At 53.2% G+C, this 17,687-nt stretch overlaps 6 protein-coding genes across 6 annotated transcripts; 2 read left to right on the top strand and 4 right to left on the bottom strand.

Annotated features, from left to right (window-relative positions):
• Window positions 1-138: 138 nt before the first annotated feature.
• Window positions 139-924, bottom strand: LRP88_04785 (uncharacterized protein; the record flags this gene model as incomplete). Its single annotated transcript, XM_083241352.1, has 1 exon — window positions 139-924. One exon carries the CDS (start codon window positions 922-924, stop codon window positions 139-141), a length of 786 nt encoding a protein of 261 aa, XP_083102500.1.
• Window positions 925-2,825: 1,901 nt separating this feature from the next.
• Window positions 2,826-4,012, bottom strand: LRP88_04784 (uncharacterized protein; the record flags this gene model as incomplete). The annotated part of the gene is made up of 3 exons (XM_083241351.1): window positions 2,826-2,935; window positions 2,984-3,540; window positions 3,594-4,012. 3 exons carry the CDS (start codon window positions 4,010-4,012, stop codon window positions 2,826-2,828), a joined length of 1,086 nt encoding a protein of 361 aa, XP_083102499.1.
• A 1,349-nt stretch (window positions 4,013-5,361) lies between these two features.
• On the top strand, window positions 5,362-5,676 carry LRP88_04783 (translocon subunit SSS1; the record flags this gene model as incomplete). Its single annotated transcript, XM_083241350.1, has 3 exons — window positions 5,362-5,446; window positions 5,499-5,585; window positions 5,636-5,676. The coding sequence occupies 3 exons, from the start codon at window positions 5,362-5,364 to the stop codon at window positions 5,674-5,676; spliced, it is 213 nt and encodes a 70-aa protein (XP_083102498.1).
• Window positions 5,677-5,996: 320 nt separating this feature from the next.
• Window positions 5,997-8,150, bottom strand: LRP88_04782 (WD40-repeat-containing domain protein; the record flags this gene model as incomplete). The annotated part of the gene is made up of 5 exons (XM_083241349.1): window positions 5,997-6,160; window positions 6,210-7,329; window positions 7,382-7,710; window positions 7,762-7,893; window positions 7,949-8,150. 5 exons carry the CDS (start codon window positions 8,148-8,150, stop codon window positions 5,997-5,999), a joined length of 1,947 nt encoding a protein of 648 aa, XP_083102497.1.
• A 2,485-nt stretch (window positions 8,151-10,635) lies between these two features.
• On the top strand, window positions 10,636-12,367 carry LRP88_04781 (TMEM165/GDT1 family protein; the record flags this gene model as incomplete). Its single annotated transcript, XM_083241348.1, has 3 exons — window positions 10,636-11,322; window positions 11,380-12,241; window positions 12,297-12,367. The coding sequence occupies 3 exons, from the start codon at window positions 10,636-10,638 to the stop codon at window positions 12,365-12,367; spliced, it is 1,620 nt and encodes a 539-aa protein (XP_083102496.1).
• A 1,296-nt stretch (window positions 12,368-13,663) lies between these two features.
• On the bottom strand, window positions 13,664-16,474 carry LRP88_04780 (uncharacterized protein; the record flags this gene model as incomplete). Its single annotated transcript, XM_083241347.1, has 1 exon — window positions 13,664-16,474. The coding sequence occupies one exon, from the start codon at window positions 16,472-16,474 to the stop codon at window positions 13,664-13,666; it is 2,811 nt and encodes a 936-aa protein (XP_083102495.1).
• Between the last annotated feature and the right edge of the window lie 1,213 nt (window positions 16,475-17,687).

The raw sequence follows: 17,687 nt of genomic DNA, 5'->3' as shown, positions 1-17,687 counted from the left end.
TAACTAGCATCAAGTAGTTTGACCCTCAAGTCAAGGCACTATTAGTAGAGGCAACCGTCAACGGTGCCGTTTTGAGTTCAGAGTTTCCTGCAAATGTCTAGACAAGTCTGGTCCTCTTTTCCAGTGTTATTGACGTCCCTAGAGCTTAGATTCCCTAGGTTCCTTAGGTTCCTTAGGTTCCTTGGAGACTTTCTCGTCCTTCTTCGTCCTCTTGTCAAACCCATCCGGTGGGCAGCAGTACAGGATAATATCTGGTTCACCCCCATACATAACCGTCCCTCCCTCGTTTTTGCCGCCAGCACTCATCCAGCCGTAAGTGTACACGAGTACCCCCGAGTCGTTCTTGAAAGAGGCTGTCTCTGATGCATCGTCCTCGCTTCCATCTTCACTCTGGACATCATCATCATCATCAGCGTCGTCCGTCTCGTCGTCCTCTTGGTACATGGGTTCCGACTCGATAAACACCTTGGGAAGCGCCTCGCCGTACATCGTGTTGATGATTGCGTTCATAAAATCCTCCTTTGTTACGCCATTCTCGTTCTCTAGCTCGATGGCGGGCTCTGAGGGGGATTGGCAACAGGGACAGCCGAGTGCGTGTCTATTGTCGAACAAGGTGACGGCACACGTGGAAACGGGCGGCTCAGTTAGGTAATGAGGGATCTCTTGGTTCTTCAAAACCGAATCCTTGAGACTTGTAAAGACCCCTCGCCAGTAGGTCTGGAATGTCGAGGGCGAAGAGGGGTCAAAAGGTGGGCTGGCTGGAAAGGCCTCCTTGGTGCCATCAGCAATGGCATCAATCATCGGCCGCCACTTTTCGAAGATAGGGCCCGGGTTAGAATCTTCCTCAGAGTCTTGAACACCCTTGGTCTCGTCGATTTGAGCCTCCTCGAGGACGTTGGCCTTGTTGACGTCTTCTGTAGCCATGGTGGAGTGTCGTCTGAGGTTGATCAATGCCCGTGGTTCGGTAGCGAAGAGAGAAGAACAATGCGATGAATATATAGAAGTTCTCGAAGCAGATAAATGCTGCCTCAATATCAGTGATCTGATTGTAGCGAATAAGCCGTCAGGGATTCACGGCCTGACTCACACGGCGACTCAATGCGTCGGCCCCCAAACGATCAATTGTTCCACAGAGGCGATGCCAAGGAGCAATCCTTGAAGAGAGTGGTCGAATTGTGGCCTTGAGTGACATTTATATTCGCCTAGTAATGTCGAAATGAAAAGGGTTCACGCCTCAAAGCAACCACAAGGCACAGAATTGGACATGTCAGACGGTTATCGAAGCGAGGTCTGGTGCTTACCTACCCAGCATAAGGCAGTCTCAGGCAGCAGTCACAATCTGCAGTGACAGGAAACAATTATGCATTGCGGTAATAAACAACTCATCTTCACTTGGCATCCTAACAAGATAAGCCTAGGTCTGTATTTGAACTGCGTATCAAGAAGTGAGGGGGTTTGGCACACCAACGATTCAGCATGCCACCAGACTTCTCATCGCAAACTCACTAGTATCTCCATGAACTAGGAATATAAATACTAGAAGTCTTGGGAGAAAGTCTTCCAAAGCACTGTATAGTTCTTAATCTACCTATTCACCAATTAGTCAGGACATCTTAAGGTCCCTTTTGTTGCAAGCGGCTGTTTAGTCCTACTCTTGGGATAAATACGCGACCAATAGCTGAGTCGGTATAACAGATACACGCCGTCTTCCAGGTAGGAACTACAAGGTTAGAGGCTATTGTTTGCGAGTTTCAAGCGTACACGAGCTGTGCAGCAAGTCCCCTTCAGAGCAGGAGTCGTGTAACGGAATTACACAAGCACGCACAGAGCCAGCAGTCCAGAAACATGATCAGCCAGACCAACATCTGGCCACCTAAATTGTGCCAAACACCCATACATATTCATTTTTTTCTTCAATTTTGCATGACCTGTCTTCTTTAAATCGACGGACGGGAAGTCTCACCAGGGCGCTCGACCCTCTATCCACACGCACAGGGACATGGACACGCATTCGGGGGGTTTGAGAAGAAACCACAATTTCTGTTTTAGCCTCAGCTAGCCATACCTTCTATTTGCTCCCTTGTCAGCTGAGTGTCCCTATTTCGACCCATGGCATCTTCTAAGCAAGTGTTGTGATGGAACCTTAGCAAGAGCTCAAAGCCAACTTGAACCCACCAAACGCAAGAGGTATGAGGTGCCTGCTCAGCCCTCATCCGAAGATGTCCAGGTAGAGTTTCAAATTCCCAATGTGAAGTGAACCTCAGTTTCATCCGTAAGAAGGTAGAAGCCCTCTTCTGACTTCAGTGACACCATATGAACATCTCACAACATGGATACACACGAGACAGAGAACCATAAACAACACACTCAGTCAAAGTCAATAATCGCTCTGTTACGCCTGTGCCTAACCTTACATGCCTAAATCTATTGATACAGTTGAGAGAGGCCGCGTCTCCAGTTTTCTTTCCTGAATCGCCTCCTCTCCGACACTTGTCCGTTCGCATACCACTCACTCCTTTCCTGGAATCAAGACGCCACTAGTTGCATTAAACGAGGAACCTTGACTGCATCCTGGTCCAGAAAGCCATTATAGCAATCTTGAGGCTGGCGAGCAACCGCGGACGAGGCTCTTTGGTCCTGGTTTCCTACCGTCGTCCGAGCTGCCCACGCCTTGGGCCCCGGTCGTTGCCGGAGATCTGGCTAAACGAAAGCCGAGTCACTACCAGCGTCGAAGCTTCTAACCGCATGACCTAGAAGAATTAGCCATGCTCCACCACTGCAAGGGCGGTGAAGATGCTATCAACATACCAAACGCCCGGCCAGCTCTATTCTGGACGTGGTCGCTTAGCACCGTGCGGGTTGCCCCAATCACCGCCGCCTTGGTTCTGGTTGAAGCCAAAGCCAGGGTTGAAGTTGGGAGGCATGCCTTGGAAACCTAGAGGGGTTAGCTATACTCCATCACAGTCACTGAGCTTCAACATACCAGGCATCCCGTTGGGGCCCATCATGCCCATTCCCATATTCCCGGGCATACCCATAGGCATTCCGCCCATAGGGTTCATACCCATCATGCCTCCTCGACCTCCTCGCATTCCACCAGGGCCACCGCGCATGCCTCCACCCATCATGCCGCCCCGGTTGTTGAAACCGCCAAAGTTACCGCCGCCCATGGGTCCGTTGAATCCACCTCCCATGTTGGGGTTGAACCCACCCATATTGTTGTTGTTATAGTTGCGGTTGTTGTAGTTGCCCTGGTTCATACCGCCACGGTTATATCCGCCGCGGCCTCCCCGGAAGCCGCCGCCAAAGTTTCCGCCCATGTTGTTGCCGCGGTCGTTGTAAGAGCCTGACGATGAACGGTTCTGGTCCTTGGCCCGGGCTGGGGCGTCCTTGGGCAGTGTCTTGAAGGGGTTCACATTGGGGTTCCAGTAGCTCAAGTTGATCTTCTTGTGGCCAGCTTGGCTCTCGGCCATGATCTGTTCGACGGTGTGCTTGAATGCGGTCGCCGCCTGAGGTGAATAGTACTCGACGTATGCTTGGCTAGAAAACGGTCAGTTACTCCATCCAACTCATCAATTCCATAAGAATCGTACCCCTTGCTCTTGCCGTTGACCTTGTGCTCGCTAAACGTAATGTCCTTGAGCTCGTCTTCACACTCAGCTTGTCGCGCCCATCCTCGAATGTCATCGTCCGTGGTCCACCAATTCAACTCGGAAATCATTACTGAAGTGGTAGCAGCCTGGTCAACTGGCCGGCCATCTTCTTCCTGCTTTCGCTTGGTCCCTTGTTGGGAACCGGAACCGTGATGGCCAGGGTCGTGGCTTTGACCCCGATGGCTGTCTTGCGGGTGGTGCTCATCCATGTTCTGATCATCGTGGCTATCCCGTCGGTGGTCGTCATGGTGGTGATCCTGGTGGTGGTCGTGGTGGCCACCATCGCCGCGCTGGTCATCCTGCTGCTGCTCGTTGTTGGCATCGCCGTAAAAGTCGATCTCAAAGTCCTCTTCAGCCATCTTAGCCGATTCGATGCACGAGGCACAGGTTAGTGCCGTGCAAGCGATCTAAAGGTCAACGAGGATGAGGTTGGTCAAAAGTGATAATTAGTCTGCGAGATACACGAGACGGCCTCTGGTCTTTACACTTGGTCATCAGCCGCTGTTCGCTCCGTTTTCCAAAAACCGCACCCCCCAAGACTCAGAGGCCTTGAAACACCAGTGTGATGATGAAAGATGAACAGGGCTGGAAGCTTGCAATACGTACACTCCTCGGGTGACAGGATGGATTGAGGTCCAGATGATACCTCCAGACAAGACGATCCTCGACTCAAGGATCCAATCTTGAGGACGAAGCTCTGTGCTCGCAATCCTCGATATCTAGCTCCTGGGCAAAGGCACAGGTACAGGCGGGGAGCAGTGGAATAGAGGATGCCGTCTAGCCCGATCAACCTTCCTCCTTTCCTTCTGCGAGCGCTTCCTTCGGTCGGCGATCAATCGCGATTCGGTCGCTGGCAGATTCGACGTCGGAAACTGCGCTTGGGGATCCGTCGACGTCTGGCTGTCCGATTTATTCAATCGGCGGCGCGCGGTTCGTTGGTTGTCGGCCCTTCCGTCACCGTTCTGAATCAGGCTCTCGCGGCGCACGCTCACCCAGGTCGAACCGGGAAGAACTAGCTTAATGAATCAAAGCGCCAGTAAGCAAACTCGAAAGAAAATAATGAAAAGGATAGAGAACGCTTGAGGATGGGCCCGAGATCCGCGTTGTAGAGTTGATGGACGTGGGGATTTTGCGAGAACCCAAAGTTGCGAGGAGAAAGAGCTTCGCGCCTTCTTTCCGGGGAAGGAGCTTCGCAAGCAAAAGCCAAACGGCACACCTGCAAAGGACTTCCCTCCTGCCTCCCCCCGGCGGCAGCTGGCGTCTAGCGGCTCGCGTCTGGGGGAAATAGCCTGGGAAAGCCGCAGGCAACCAGCTCGACCCCACTTTCCATGCTTCCGCGCCTCTCCACTCTTTGGGGCTGAAGCGGTGGCATCAGGGGAGAACCGTTGCTCTGGCTGTGGCTGATGAGGTCCAGACCTTCTCCCGGAACATCCACCGGCCCGTCCCTCTTTTCGGAAATCTGGCCTTCCCCCAATTGGAAATTATTGTTAACACGTCGTTCGCACCGGGGGGCAGCTGTCATTACTGGATCACCAAAAGAGGCCCCCTTTGCGCATCCTCGACCTTTTTGACTCTCCTTTCTCCCATCCACTCACGCGACCCATCAACGACCCTTTTTCTACTGACGAACCCGTCGTCTCTCTATTCTTCTTCGTCCAACTTACTTTAATATCGTCTTTTCGACCTCTCCTTTCAAACCACCGCCAAAATGTCCGACCAGGTTCAAGAGCTTCTCGAGGTTCCCTCCGAGTTCGTCAAGGACGGCGTTCAGTTCATGCGACGATGCACTAAGCGTACGCCTCTCTTTGCGCTTAATTCGCTCTCTAACTAACTATCACCTTTTAGCCGACCAGCAGGAGTTCCTGCGGCTCTGCCAGGCCGTTGGCGTTGGCTTCCTCATCATGGGCGCTGTCGGCTACGTTGTCAAGCTAGGTATGTTCTCAATCACCGCCCAATGCGGCTCTACTCTAACCCGACTGCAGTGCACATTCCCCTCAACCACGCTCTCGTGGGCAGCGCATAAACGACCAACCGACGGGTGGAAATCTGATGGTGGCGACTCTACGATAATCCCCAACTAGCAAATGGCGTGGCTGGGGCGTCACACAACCTTTCTTGTTGCGAGTACCTTCAATGGGGCGGAGTTTAACGGAATCATGGCGGGAACGCGACATCATACTACGCTGGAATTCGATCGAGCGCCGTGAGGACGATGGTGTCCTTTTTTGCGTGCAGGGGGAGCTGTGCAGATGGGGTTGAGATGACACCCCGTTGAGGCAGCTGAGGAAGACGATCAATTGTACAAAAATATATCCAAAGTCTTTTCTGCAATCTTGTCTCGCTCTAATGAATAGCATACGTTGAGTTGTAGTACAAGTCAGGATCTTCCTTAAGCACATTGCTGACGCTCCGGCCCATGGGCGGATCTCCCTCGTCGTCGACGTTCTCGTTGAACGAGTGAACAGAGCAAGTTCCCTGCGCCATATTGTGTCCATTCCAAGCAGATGCTAAAGAATTGTCAGTTGGGAGAACTTGCTAACTAAGGAGTCAACTTACCAACGAGAACAGGGGCGCTGGGATGCCAGCTGGCATCACGAACACAGGTTCCCCAGTCGCCGCGCTCATCGAAATGGTAAAGGCGATACCTGTGGTTCATTGGTCGCGTGCGCATCGTCGCCTTCTTGACATCGACAATGCCAGCCAATGTTGCGTCCATGTTCCAGATATACACCTTTCCATCTGTGCTGCCAGAATACACATACCTCGAGTTGGTCGCCGAAGGAGGTGAGAAGTGGCATCTGATTAGAGTTCGGAGCACCTTGTGGCCTCGGAACGTCACCAATGAGTTGTCGTTGGGGTGTACGTCCCAGTCCTCGTCGTCATAGACTCCTCCGCGGTAGTCAAAGTCGCTATTCTGCGTGTGCCGGGTAGGGTTCAACTCCTTGAATCGGTCGGTAGACATGGCCATTCGGAGATCCCAGAGCTTCATGCTTTGGTCCTTTCCATTGCTGAGAATGTAGCGCCCATCACCCTTGCTGTCGATGTACGTCAAGCCTTCGATGTGGCCAACGAATGCTCCAGCTTCTCGGTTATCTCCCATACTTCGCCGGTCCCAGACCTTGATTGTTGTGTCGTCAGATCCCGAGTAGAGAATGTGGGGAGACATCTTGTCGGCGAAACAAACGGCGTTGACATCGTCCTGATGCCCACGAACGTGGTGTAGAACCGTCCGTGACTCGATGTCGTATACCACAAGAGACGCCGCGCTAGTTCCTGCAACCAGCTCCCTCCCGTCGCCAGAAAACCGAACAGACCAGATGCCGAAGCCACGTCGCCCGTGCCATCCATGCCTGGTCCCATCGTCGAGATCCAGGGTATAAGGGTCTCCAGTGTCGTTTGGGTCAGTGGGAGCAATCGAGACCATAGTCTGGATCGAGGTGTAGGCGAGCCATTTGTTGTCAGGGCTCAGCGAGGCGTCTGTGAGTGTCCACTGACCCCAGGGATAGCTGACTGTCTTGTAATGCTTCCAGTTGTATGGGTTGGATGTGTCATACATCCTGACCTTGAAGTCTTGGGAGCAGGCGAAGAAGAAGTTTCCATCATCGGAGAACTGGCCCGAGTATACAGGATCATCAAAGTGAATGATCTGTTCCGCTCTGCTCCGTGGCAACATACTCTAACATGTCATATTAGTTGAATCGTCTGGGTCATGCCGGTGAAGCTCATACCTGTGTAATAAGAGCGTTGTTCCTTAACCGATCTTCTCGGTCGCCCAACGCCAACTCGCGCTCCAACATCCTCGTAGCAAGACGCTTCTTGGCCTTGAAGTTGTAGTCGTTGGCACCAAACACCCCCGACCGCATGAGCTTGATGCCCTCCTCGCTCGGGACCTTCGGGAAACGATTTGGGTCTTTGGGTGTGCGCCGTCTTCCCAGAGGCCACTGCAAGAACTCAATATCGCTTTCAGGGTCATCTTGGAACAGGACGTTGGTGAGTTCCCGATTACGCATCAGTGCAACAAGTTGTCCTCTGGTCAGTAGTCCTGTTCTGGCACCGGCTTGGTAAAGTCAGTTCTCTTCTCTGGTAAAGACAGAAGGACGATACTTACATCGTATGAGGTTCAGAATGCGCTGCGCACTTTCGTCATCATCCTCGTCTTGGTCGTTCTGGTCTCCATTGTCGTCCTCTTCACCGTCATCGTTGGTTAGCAAGACCTCAAACTGGAGGCCACCGTTGGCGTCTATACATCTTCTCAGATAAAGCTCGAAAAATCCTCAGGCTCAGCTCAAACATACCTTGAAACCCGTCGTCATCATCTTCATCTGGCTCATCCTGGTAGTCGGGATCTTCGTCGTCGTCGTCCTCATCCTGCTCTACTTCGTAGTACCATGCTGGACCTGCCGAAGGTTCGTGATCGCTCTGCTCTTCGTGAGCTTCTCGGTCATTTTGATTCCCCTGCTGTGATTCCGAACTCCTCCCTTCGTTAAGAGGAGCCATATTGAGTTCTGGGTGTGAGGTGTCGTGAGTGAGATGGCAGCTCACGATTGGACCTAGTGTTGCTTGCTAAGCGAGACCGCTGGGAGGGGACAGGGCGGCCGACTGGCGGTATGGACGGAATAGATTGTCAAGAGATTTATTACAGAATATGGAGGATTACGAAGACTCGGTAAAGAGCTTGGGAAATCATGAGTCTGATGAATTATCGACGATGCGATATGAACGAGATGTTCAAGCTGAAGTCGACGGTTAAGCTTCCCGAGCTTGTGACGACATCCATCGCCGGAGATTAGATAAGGCAAGCCGCGATAACATAAGCTACCCTGAACAAGCCAGCTTCACCTAGCAGCGACGGAGTTAAGCACATTTGTGTCTATTATATCGAAAATGGCAACACGTGAGTGTCTTGAAGGAATACTCCTTTGTTTTAGAGATGCTCTGCGCCCTGGATCCTAGTGCTCACTCGGACCGTTCCTTTGTGCAGCCAAGAGCGACCAATCGGTACGACACCATCACGGCGCCCAAGCGCAACACCACATCGGATGGCTGCAGCTTAATGTACTGAGATGGCGCAGATACATCCGCGTTTGCTTATCGAACAAGCTGACCGAGATCGGGGGCCAAGTTACGGTGCAGTGCATGCTGTGGCAGCCCAAGGTCCCATGTTGAAGTTATTACCAATACCTCCCTGGTTGCCTTCAGACCTCAAAGGTACATCTCAACCCAGAGTGGTCGCTCCAAGGGACTTGTCCGACCCCAAACTCCTCCTTCTCAATTACACCGGGATGCATGACATCGATTTTGTGCGGTTGCAAGCAAGCCCAACATAGCAATCTTATCGAGCCGACCTGGCGGGAAGGCCTGTTTTCCATCGACACCCCAAGTGAACCCCGGCTCAGAGTCGTGCAGCTTGACCCAAGCATCCACAAGACCATTATCTGCGACAAGTGTATTATCCTCAGGAAGGACAGGATTGAAATCACCAGCGATCAGACCCTTTCCAGTCTCTCTCAACATTTCTGCAGTGATTGACAGTTGCTTAGGGCGCCTTGAAGGCTCAAGGGCGAGTGAGTCGAGATGAACGTTGATCAGTCTAAGTCGTAATATCTGGGATGTGTTATCTGTTGAGGAGGAACAAAGATATCGCTGCACAGGGCATCTCTGCCGAAGCGACTGGGAAACTTGACCCTCCACACTGGTCCTAAAGCCATGGATTTGTTGGAGGGTCCAAACCTGGCCTTTGAAACAAGCATCATGGTCGCAAATATGTGACCTCCCCAGTTGGTCGTATCTGCTTCAGTTGAGAACCATGACTCTCGAATGCGAGCATCTTTCAAGAGATGTAGCAGCGCCGACTTGGAAACCTCCTGGAAAAAGATGATGTCGGCCACGGGCTTTAGGCCTAAGATGTGAGAGACTATGGCTTCCAACCGAGAGTCAGAGAAGTGAGCACCAGCGTCGACGTTCCAAGTGACGATCCTGAACTTTGGATACAGATTTCTGCCGAGTTCCGATGCTTGGCGGGGCAGCCCAGAGGTTTCAACACGACTCCAAGCCTGCGTGGATGGAATGAATTGGTGCCATGACTGCTGCAAAGAGGACGGGGCAGATGAGGGAGGTGAAGCGGTGGCAAACATTCTTCTGAACAAGCGCGGCAGGTTGTTCATGATCGTAATATTAGGAAATTGCTTCCGTATGCAGGTAGGATCCCCTTGAAGGCATTGACAGACAATTGCTCCCTTGATGAACAGAGCCCCTGTTTACGATCATGAAAAAGTGGCCACGACGGCCCCTGAAGCTCGTGTAAAAATAGGTGATTAAACTGTTGCCTTAGTCAAATTTGGGTTTAGCGCGGCACGGCTGGGGCCACGTCGTCCACTGTTCTTTCCTCTGACGGGACTTGCCAGACCCCTGCAAGCTCGAATTTGCCCTGTCGCTCCTGCACTTTGGCTTTGGGACGGGACCTTGGGCCTGGGGAAAGAGGGAAGTTGGCATCTCCACATGAAACCTCAAGGTTGATCTGACCTGACCTCCTGTGACCGGCCGGACCTTCCTTGCCCCTAAATCCAATCCAAGCCATCCAATATCCAACCCCAACCAATTCCATTCCAGTTTCGTTCTTCAACTCCCTTCTTGTCTCTCTTGTAGTCGGTGCCCACGCATTGCGCCCTCATTAATTTTCTCTTTGGGACACCTTTCTTTTATTTCTTCTATTGTCACGTTGTCACTTGCGCGTCAGACGGACTCGAGTCCAATTGATCCTCCGTCCTCTCCGCTCCGTCATCGCCGTGGACCGCATCCTACGTTGCACGCGACCTCGACTCCTACAAGGTTTGCGGCTTTGAACCTGCCTGTCGATTCTGCTCTCGACTAGAGTTTCGTCTGTCCTCTCGACCCGCGGCTGTGACCGCCGACAGCAAGTCTTTGCGACTGGCTATCCTGATCATCTCGTCTTGCTCTCGACATCATCGACTCGTCGCCCACCATGAAGATCCGCACCAAGCACTCGCCCTTGCTCTTCCTCCTCCTCCCATCCATTGCCTACGCGCTGTCATCCCATGACATTGCCGACCTACCAGCTCCGGCCGCGGTCCCAGAGGCAACGAATGAGATACCACAGGCTGGTCTCAACCGACACGATGTCCCGACCAAGGATGCCCCCGTCGATGGCAAGGATGGAAAGCCTCACCACGGGCCTTTCATCGAGACGACGGATGATCACAAGCGGATAAACGCCGCTGCCGCTGGATCTGCCGAGGGCGACCCGGATACCCTCCCTCAGCTCAAGGGCCGACCCGTTGACCCAACCATCGTGGATGGTAAGAAGATCCCCGAGACCAACGACGGCGTCATGTTCGACACGAATCGAGTCCACGCTCAAGAGGGCACCACCGGGACTGAAGGAGGCGTGACCGAAAAATACAAGGCAAAGAAGCTTGAGGAGGACCTCAACGGAGCGAGTTTCAAGAAGCCTGAGGCTCCTAAGGAGGCGCCTCCTCTGCCACACAGCGAGGAAGAAAAGATCCGCGCGTCCGGAGGTGTGGTGAAGGAACCCGGCAAGGATGCCGAGGAGGTCGGGTCAGAGTATGAGAAAGAGAAGGAAGGGGAGGCTGTTAAGCCTCTTGTCAAGGGCAACAAGGGTAACGATGATATGGATTTTACTGGATTGGATGTGAGTATCGATTCACCTGCCAAGAATCTGAGACTAGGATTGCTGACATTATTCTAGAAGCCAGATGATCTCCCCGAACGACCTGTTGGACAGAACGCACCTTTCCATGATTCCGCCAAGAAGGAACCTACCGAGCCGAGCAGAGGATCAACTCACGGCCAACAAGATGACGACCACCTCAGCCAGCCCTTCCACTCCTTCGTTCTATCCTTTACCATGATTTTGGTCTCCGAGGTTGGAGACAAGACTTTCCTAGTTGCTGCTCTGATGGCTATGAAGCACGATCGGATGGTGGTCTTCACTGCCGCCTTTGGTGCCCTGCTTGTCATGACGGTGCTCTCAGCTGTTCTTGGCCATGCTGTTCCTGCCCTGATCCCCAAGCGCCTGACTGGATTCCTCGCTGCCATTCTCTTCTTTGTCTTTGGAGCCAAGCTGATGCGGGAGGGTCTCCAGATGGACCCTAACGAGGGTGTCTCTGCTGAGATGCATGAAGTTGAGCAGGAGCTTGCTGAAAAGGAAAAGGAGATGGGCCGCAAGCGAGGTGATTCCGTGTCGGCTTACACTCTCGAGATGGGTCTCAATGGCAACGGCCGAAGGTCTCGACCCAGTAACCGCTTGATGTCGCCTCCTCGATCGCCTTCTCAGTCCCCTGTTCGGGAATCCCGTGGTGGTTCGTCTGGTATCTTCCAAGGAGTAACCAACCTCTGCTCTCTGCTGCTTAGCCCGGCTTGGGTTCAGACCTTTATCATGACCTTCCTGGGCGAGTGGGGTGACCGAAGCCAGATTGCTACCATCGCCATGGCTGCCGGACAGGATTACTGGTGGGTTACTCTTGGTGCTAGCTGTGGCCATGCCATCTGCACTGGTGTTGCTGTCATTGGTGGTCGGGCCATCGCCGGTCGAGTCAGTCTCAAAGTTGGTAAGTTTATGACTTCTACTCTACGCTTGATATCATGGGGGCTAACATTTCCAAGTCACTGTCGGCGGTGCCGGTGCCTTCCTCATCTTTGGTGTTCTTTACCTCTTCGAGTCTCTCTACGGCTAAAGGCGATTCCTGCCCAAACGGCATTTCTCTTTTCTCCAATATACAAGGGTTTCACACCTGTCGTCATCTGAGACAAAGTGACTGACTACATGACGCCTATTCATTGTAATACTTACTATCCACGTTTAACGGCCGCTCTGCAGTTTTGAGACGTTTTCGCGAGCACCGACCGAGCTCGGCATGAGAGGAGCCTCGTTTCTGGTGGCGTTCTCTCCGCCTGGTTCGATCTTTTGTATAATACACCTGGCTGAGATTGTCTCAGCTCTCTCTTTTTTTCGGTGCGAGGGCAAAAGCTCCCTCGGTAAGATAAAGGCTATGGAATGAGACAAAAAGTAAAGAAGAGGACAACTAGTGACGCAAGGGAAGACTCGGAGGAAGAAGGCTTGGTGGGAATGGCGGAGTTTTCGGAAACAGGGAGAGAGTGTGTCTGTCTGTCTGATGAACTGGATGGAATGATAAAGGGACAAAAGTAAGGGGTAATGGAGCAGGACTAGAATTGGGGCTGGAGTGTCCATGTTGGTTACTTGATGTAGCTTGTATATGAGGCGATGAAGAAGCTTCTCGGCAATGTATGAATACGAGTGATCAATCTCTCACGTCAAGGCTGCTCAAGATGTTGGGTCCAAGAGCAAAGACAGCACAGGCGAGATGTTGGATGGCAAACCATGATAGACAACCAAGTCCATACATTTCATTAACATTTTCCTTATCCATCAGGTATCATCCACCCCTTCCCAGCGGAACAAATATCCCCTGTACTCTGGAACCCTCCTCCCTTGACCCGTCCATCTAGAACCGACAGACATTCAGACAACCACCCAAGACACGGTAGAAAAGGTCCCTTATCTCTCGACAACCTCCTACATTCACGGGGCTCATCACATATCTCTAACATCAGACCTTGTTCCCATTCCCTCTCCTAAAGCAAAACGGGACGAGAGAGCATGTAAAAAAACACAGAGAACGAAAAAAAGTAAAATACTAAAGAGCAAAGCCAAATAAGATTCCTAAATAGAGAATCAAGGGAAAAGAGGCTACATCCAAGCGTCAAGCATACAAGCGTGATATTCCAACAGTTGTGTTCTTGCTCTCTTCTCAGACATCTTGGTACGTGCTGTCAGGCCGTTATTGGAATCAAACAAAGGGGGTTCGGTTATGTGGGAAAAAAAAGAGGTTGGGTTGGTCGTTGATTCTGACATTTCTATGATGGGAAAAGATGCGCTTCCTTCAAACATTTTTTTGGTCGTCAGTCATATAATTTGCGGTCGTGAGATCCCTGATATCGTCCTCTGGCCTTCAACCCTCATCCTCCTCGTCGATCGGGGCAGGTGTGCGTCGCTCCGTGCGCCTCTTAGGTCGCCGGTGTCGCGAGCTGCTGATGTTGCTGGCCGAGTCGTCGGGCATGATATCGGCCTCGTCAAATGCCCAGTCGTCATCGCTGCCTGGGTCACGATCGCTTCCAGCCCATGGCGGACGTTCATAGCCCGATGTTTGCGAGTTGCCCGAGCTGGGTCCTGATAGAATGTCGATGCGTCGGCGGTTCTGGAGGTTCTGCATCAATCCCGCACCTCGTTGACGTAGTGCTGTTCGAACTAGCTCTGCTCGGAGGTGCAGCTTCTCAAAGGCATCCTCTAGCTGCTCCATTCCCTTGTATATATCTCGCTCAATCTCTGCGATGACTGCCATCTCCATCTCCTCATCGTTGGAGACTGGCTGTCGGCCAGATGGCGCCCCTGAAGATGAGAGGCTTACAAACGAGGCTGGTGTGGTACCCCGTGAGTAGACAGAGAAGGGAGTTGTGTTTCTGGAGCTATACACAGATGAAGCTCGGGGGCCAGGGCTCATGGTGCGTGTGTGATAGTATCCGCCAGCGGGAGTAGGACCTCGTGACTCGGGGTTTGGTGTGTGCAGCGTGTCGTCGTCAGCACCAGACCAGAGGAAGCCATCGAACCGTCCCGAGATGAGAATTTCCCATTCCGAGTTGTTGATGTTTGAGAGGGCGACAAGTAGATCGTGAGTGTGCGAGTTCTTGATAAGATATGTGGCCGACTCGGCATCACGAGGAACCTGGGGCAATCGGTACAGGCGTTGCAACGCAAGACCAGTCTTGATGAGGAAATCAGTGCGAGGTCGATGACCAGGAGTAGGTGCGCGGACAGATGACCGCAGCTCCTTCGATCCTGTCATGAGAGCATTGAAGTATGGGCGATCCTCGGGATCAAGGTTTGTGAGAATGGCGAAGGATAGCGTCTCATCGTCCACTTCCTGAGGTGGTGGCACCGGTGTCTCTCCTGTGTTGGATAGCCATCGGTCCACGGCAGATCGGACCTTCTTCGACTGCCGGAGGTAGTGCTCTCGGAATTCCTCAGCGATATCGGGGTCGAGCTTCACAGGAGATGCAGGTCGAGGGGGGACATCGGCAGAGATCTCGGCAGCTTTGGTTCCAATCTCGGCAAGGTCGAACGGAGGCCACTGCGGGAGCTCGATGCGCCCACTCACCCACTCCAGGACATCACCCCAGTTCAGGCCCTGGTGAATCTCGTGTGAGTTGTCACACATGATACAAGTGCAGCCATGAGGGGGCAGATCCCGGGAAAAGACATTCTCCAGGCGGTCCAGGAGCCTGCGGGCAACAGATCGATGCCCCGTGGCAACAGCAATTGATCCCTGCTTGTTGAGGACGGTGTTGTACTGCTCCAAAAGGTTAAAGAACGGAGCGAATAGGGTATCAGCGCCGGCCAGAGGAGGGTTGGATGGTCGGGTTCCGTTTTGTCGAGGTAGCACAGACAAGAAATTCTTGGGGGCGGGATAAGCAAGGCCACCATTTTGGAGGAGGTAATCGACACGTGGGACATCCTGGATGTCGAGGCCAGGCGGAGGAGGTGGTGGAGGGGGTGCCGCGAAAGCAGATGCCGGAGTCGCCGTTTTCGAGTGCAAGCTTGAACCAATATCTTGGACGTCAATGACAGAGGGTGTGCCAGATTTAGTTTCGGGATAGACGCTAGGGAAGGGTGTCTGAGTGGGCGTCTTGGGAGATGAGTCTTGAGCACTCGAGGGCGAGGACTCGGCTCCTTCCACCTCGGGTCTCTTGACGCTTCGGGTTGACGACGTCCGCTTGGCTGAGGGGCGAGATGAGCTGGAAGTCCTGGATTCAGGTCGAAGCTTGTCTCGGGAGCGGATAGCGGAAGATTTGACATAAGTAGCTTGGCTCGAGGATGCAGATCGGCGACTAACTCGGGAGCGTTCCTCGTTGCGTGACGCTGACCGGGAAAGGGTTGAGGATCTCGATTTCGAGCGATGTAGACCATCCTCTTCGGCAGGAATCTCTTCTGTTGGTGTATCGACCCTCGGCATTTCGACCCTGGGCGTCTCTGCCCCCGGTGTCTCTTCCGAGATCTCTTCTGCTAGAGGTTCCTCCTTTACCGGTTCCTCCTCTGTAATCTCTTCCTTCACTGTGCCTTCTTCGGGTTTCTTGTCACCATCAAGATCTGTCCGGGGTGGGCTGAGAGGCGAATCTGCCTTGCCGGCTGATACTGGCGACTTTGGAGATTCGGGCGCCTCAGCAGCCGCAGCGTCGCCACTAGCACCAGGTTCGGCTGGTTCAGGAGAAGGGCTGGGGCTGGGGCTGGGGCTTGGGCTTGGGTAACGAGGAATGGCTAGGGAATCGCGACTAATGATTGCCTCCTTGCTGTGTGCCTTGCTGAAACTGGGGTAAGGCCTCGATATGCGCTCCGAGAGGATAGAAGTGGCAGCTGTCGAGGTTCTAGCCATGTCCGAGCTGGCTAAGTCACTCGTCGAGGCGGCACGATCGCGGTGGTGGTGACGGTGGTGATCATCGTGGTCTCTATCCCTGCGATGTCGGTGCCGGCGGCTGGAAGTGTGGGAGATGGTGTCGCTGCCTACTTCGCTCAGCTTGCTCCTGGAAGAGCGCGAAGTGCGGTGGCGGCGTCGCTCGCGGTCGTAGTCCTTGTCTCGTTCTCGGTCACGGTCTCGGTCGCGCTCCTTGCGCTCCTTGCGATCTTTTCGCTCCGACTTGGAGCGTCTGGGCTTTTCGCGCGGTGATCGGTCGGCGTCGGCGACCTCGACGTCATGGTCCTTGGAGGACATGGTGGACATGGTGGACCATGGAGGGGATGGGGAGATTATCGGGTGAGTCGTCGAGTATTAACCGAGAGTTGATCGCTGTCGTTCGAGTAGTAGCAAAGGGAGGTGAAGTTCTGGATCAAGAAAGCGGTCAAGAGGGGAGGAAGCGCGTATGTCGGCGGAGAGCGTGCGTGTCAGAAAAGGGAGAAAAGGAAGTCAAGATGTGGTTAAGGTTTCAGGCCGCTAGGAAGCCTGATCGAGTAATAAAAAAAATTAGGCAGGTTCCGTAGCTGCGAAGAGGAATGATGTGAGGGTGAGGGGGATCGGAGATCAGGTCGGGTTGGCAGTGACAGTGAATCGCGGCCGAAGGAGCTGCTGCTCCAGCGTCGGGCAGGTACCAACCAAATCGAGCCCGCTGCCTGCCCTGCCCTGAGTCGCTCGCTGTGTCTCAGGTCAGGCTTCAGGCACTAAGGCAGGGTCATCGAGACAGGCACCTTGCGTCTTGTCTTGTCTTGATGCGGAATAACGCTCACGACGGTTGATCCCGGATTAATTTTGCTAATAGGTAAATAGTCTTGAAGCGACCTGTGCCTGGGCTCAGGTTCCCGAAGCTTCCCAGCCAGCAGAATAATGGCAGTGGGCTAAAAGGGGACAAGCACGGGCGCCTTGAAGAAGTCAAACCGCCATCTCCACATACAGCCAAAGACAATAAGGTCCAGGTCATTCAATGCTGTTAATGATTGCTGCGCAATAGGGCAAATTGTAACTAGAAATCAGTGCAATCACGCATTGTTACAATTGCAGCACCCCCTTCTGCGTCGTCATTGACTCGGCCACGCACACGCGCAAGCTCTCCCACAATCTTCACCATCCATCCCATTCCATCTTTGCCGCACTGCCTCCGCCTCCAAGACCCCTGTGGAGCTGTACAACGAAGCCACCCACCCAACGGATGAAAGATTTACAGGGGAGCATCCCGGCGCCGTCTTTGCAGACTTTTGGAGGCTGGTCGTGGGTCCCTCGAGAGTCCCCGTGCCCAATGACCAACCTCCCAAGCTCTCTAACCGCCACGGCACCCTGGTCGCCAGACACGGGAAGCGTTGGATTTCTGGCATGGCATGTTGGATGAAGCATAATGAGATCTAAATTGTTCGCATTCATGGCTTGGTATCGCAATCACTCAACGCTGCCATCGTGATGATGCAGTCACAACCCCAACTCTTTGAATAACTCAATG

This window comes from Fusarium phalaenopsidis, assembly GCF_050370095.1.
Source record: "Fusarium phalaenopsidis strain FUZ10S chromosome Unknown contig_32292, whole genome shotgun sequence".
NCBI classification, from domain to species: Eukaryota; Fungi; Ascomycota; class Sordariomycetes; order Hypocreales; family Nectriaceae; genus Fusarium; species Fusarium phalaenopsidis.
This window is presented reverse-complemented; position numbering and strand designations above follow the sequence as displayed.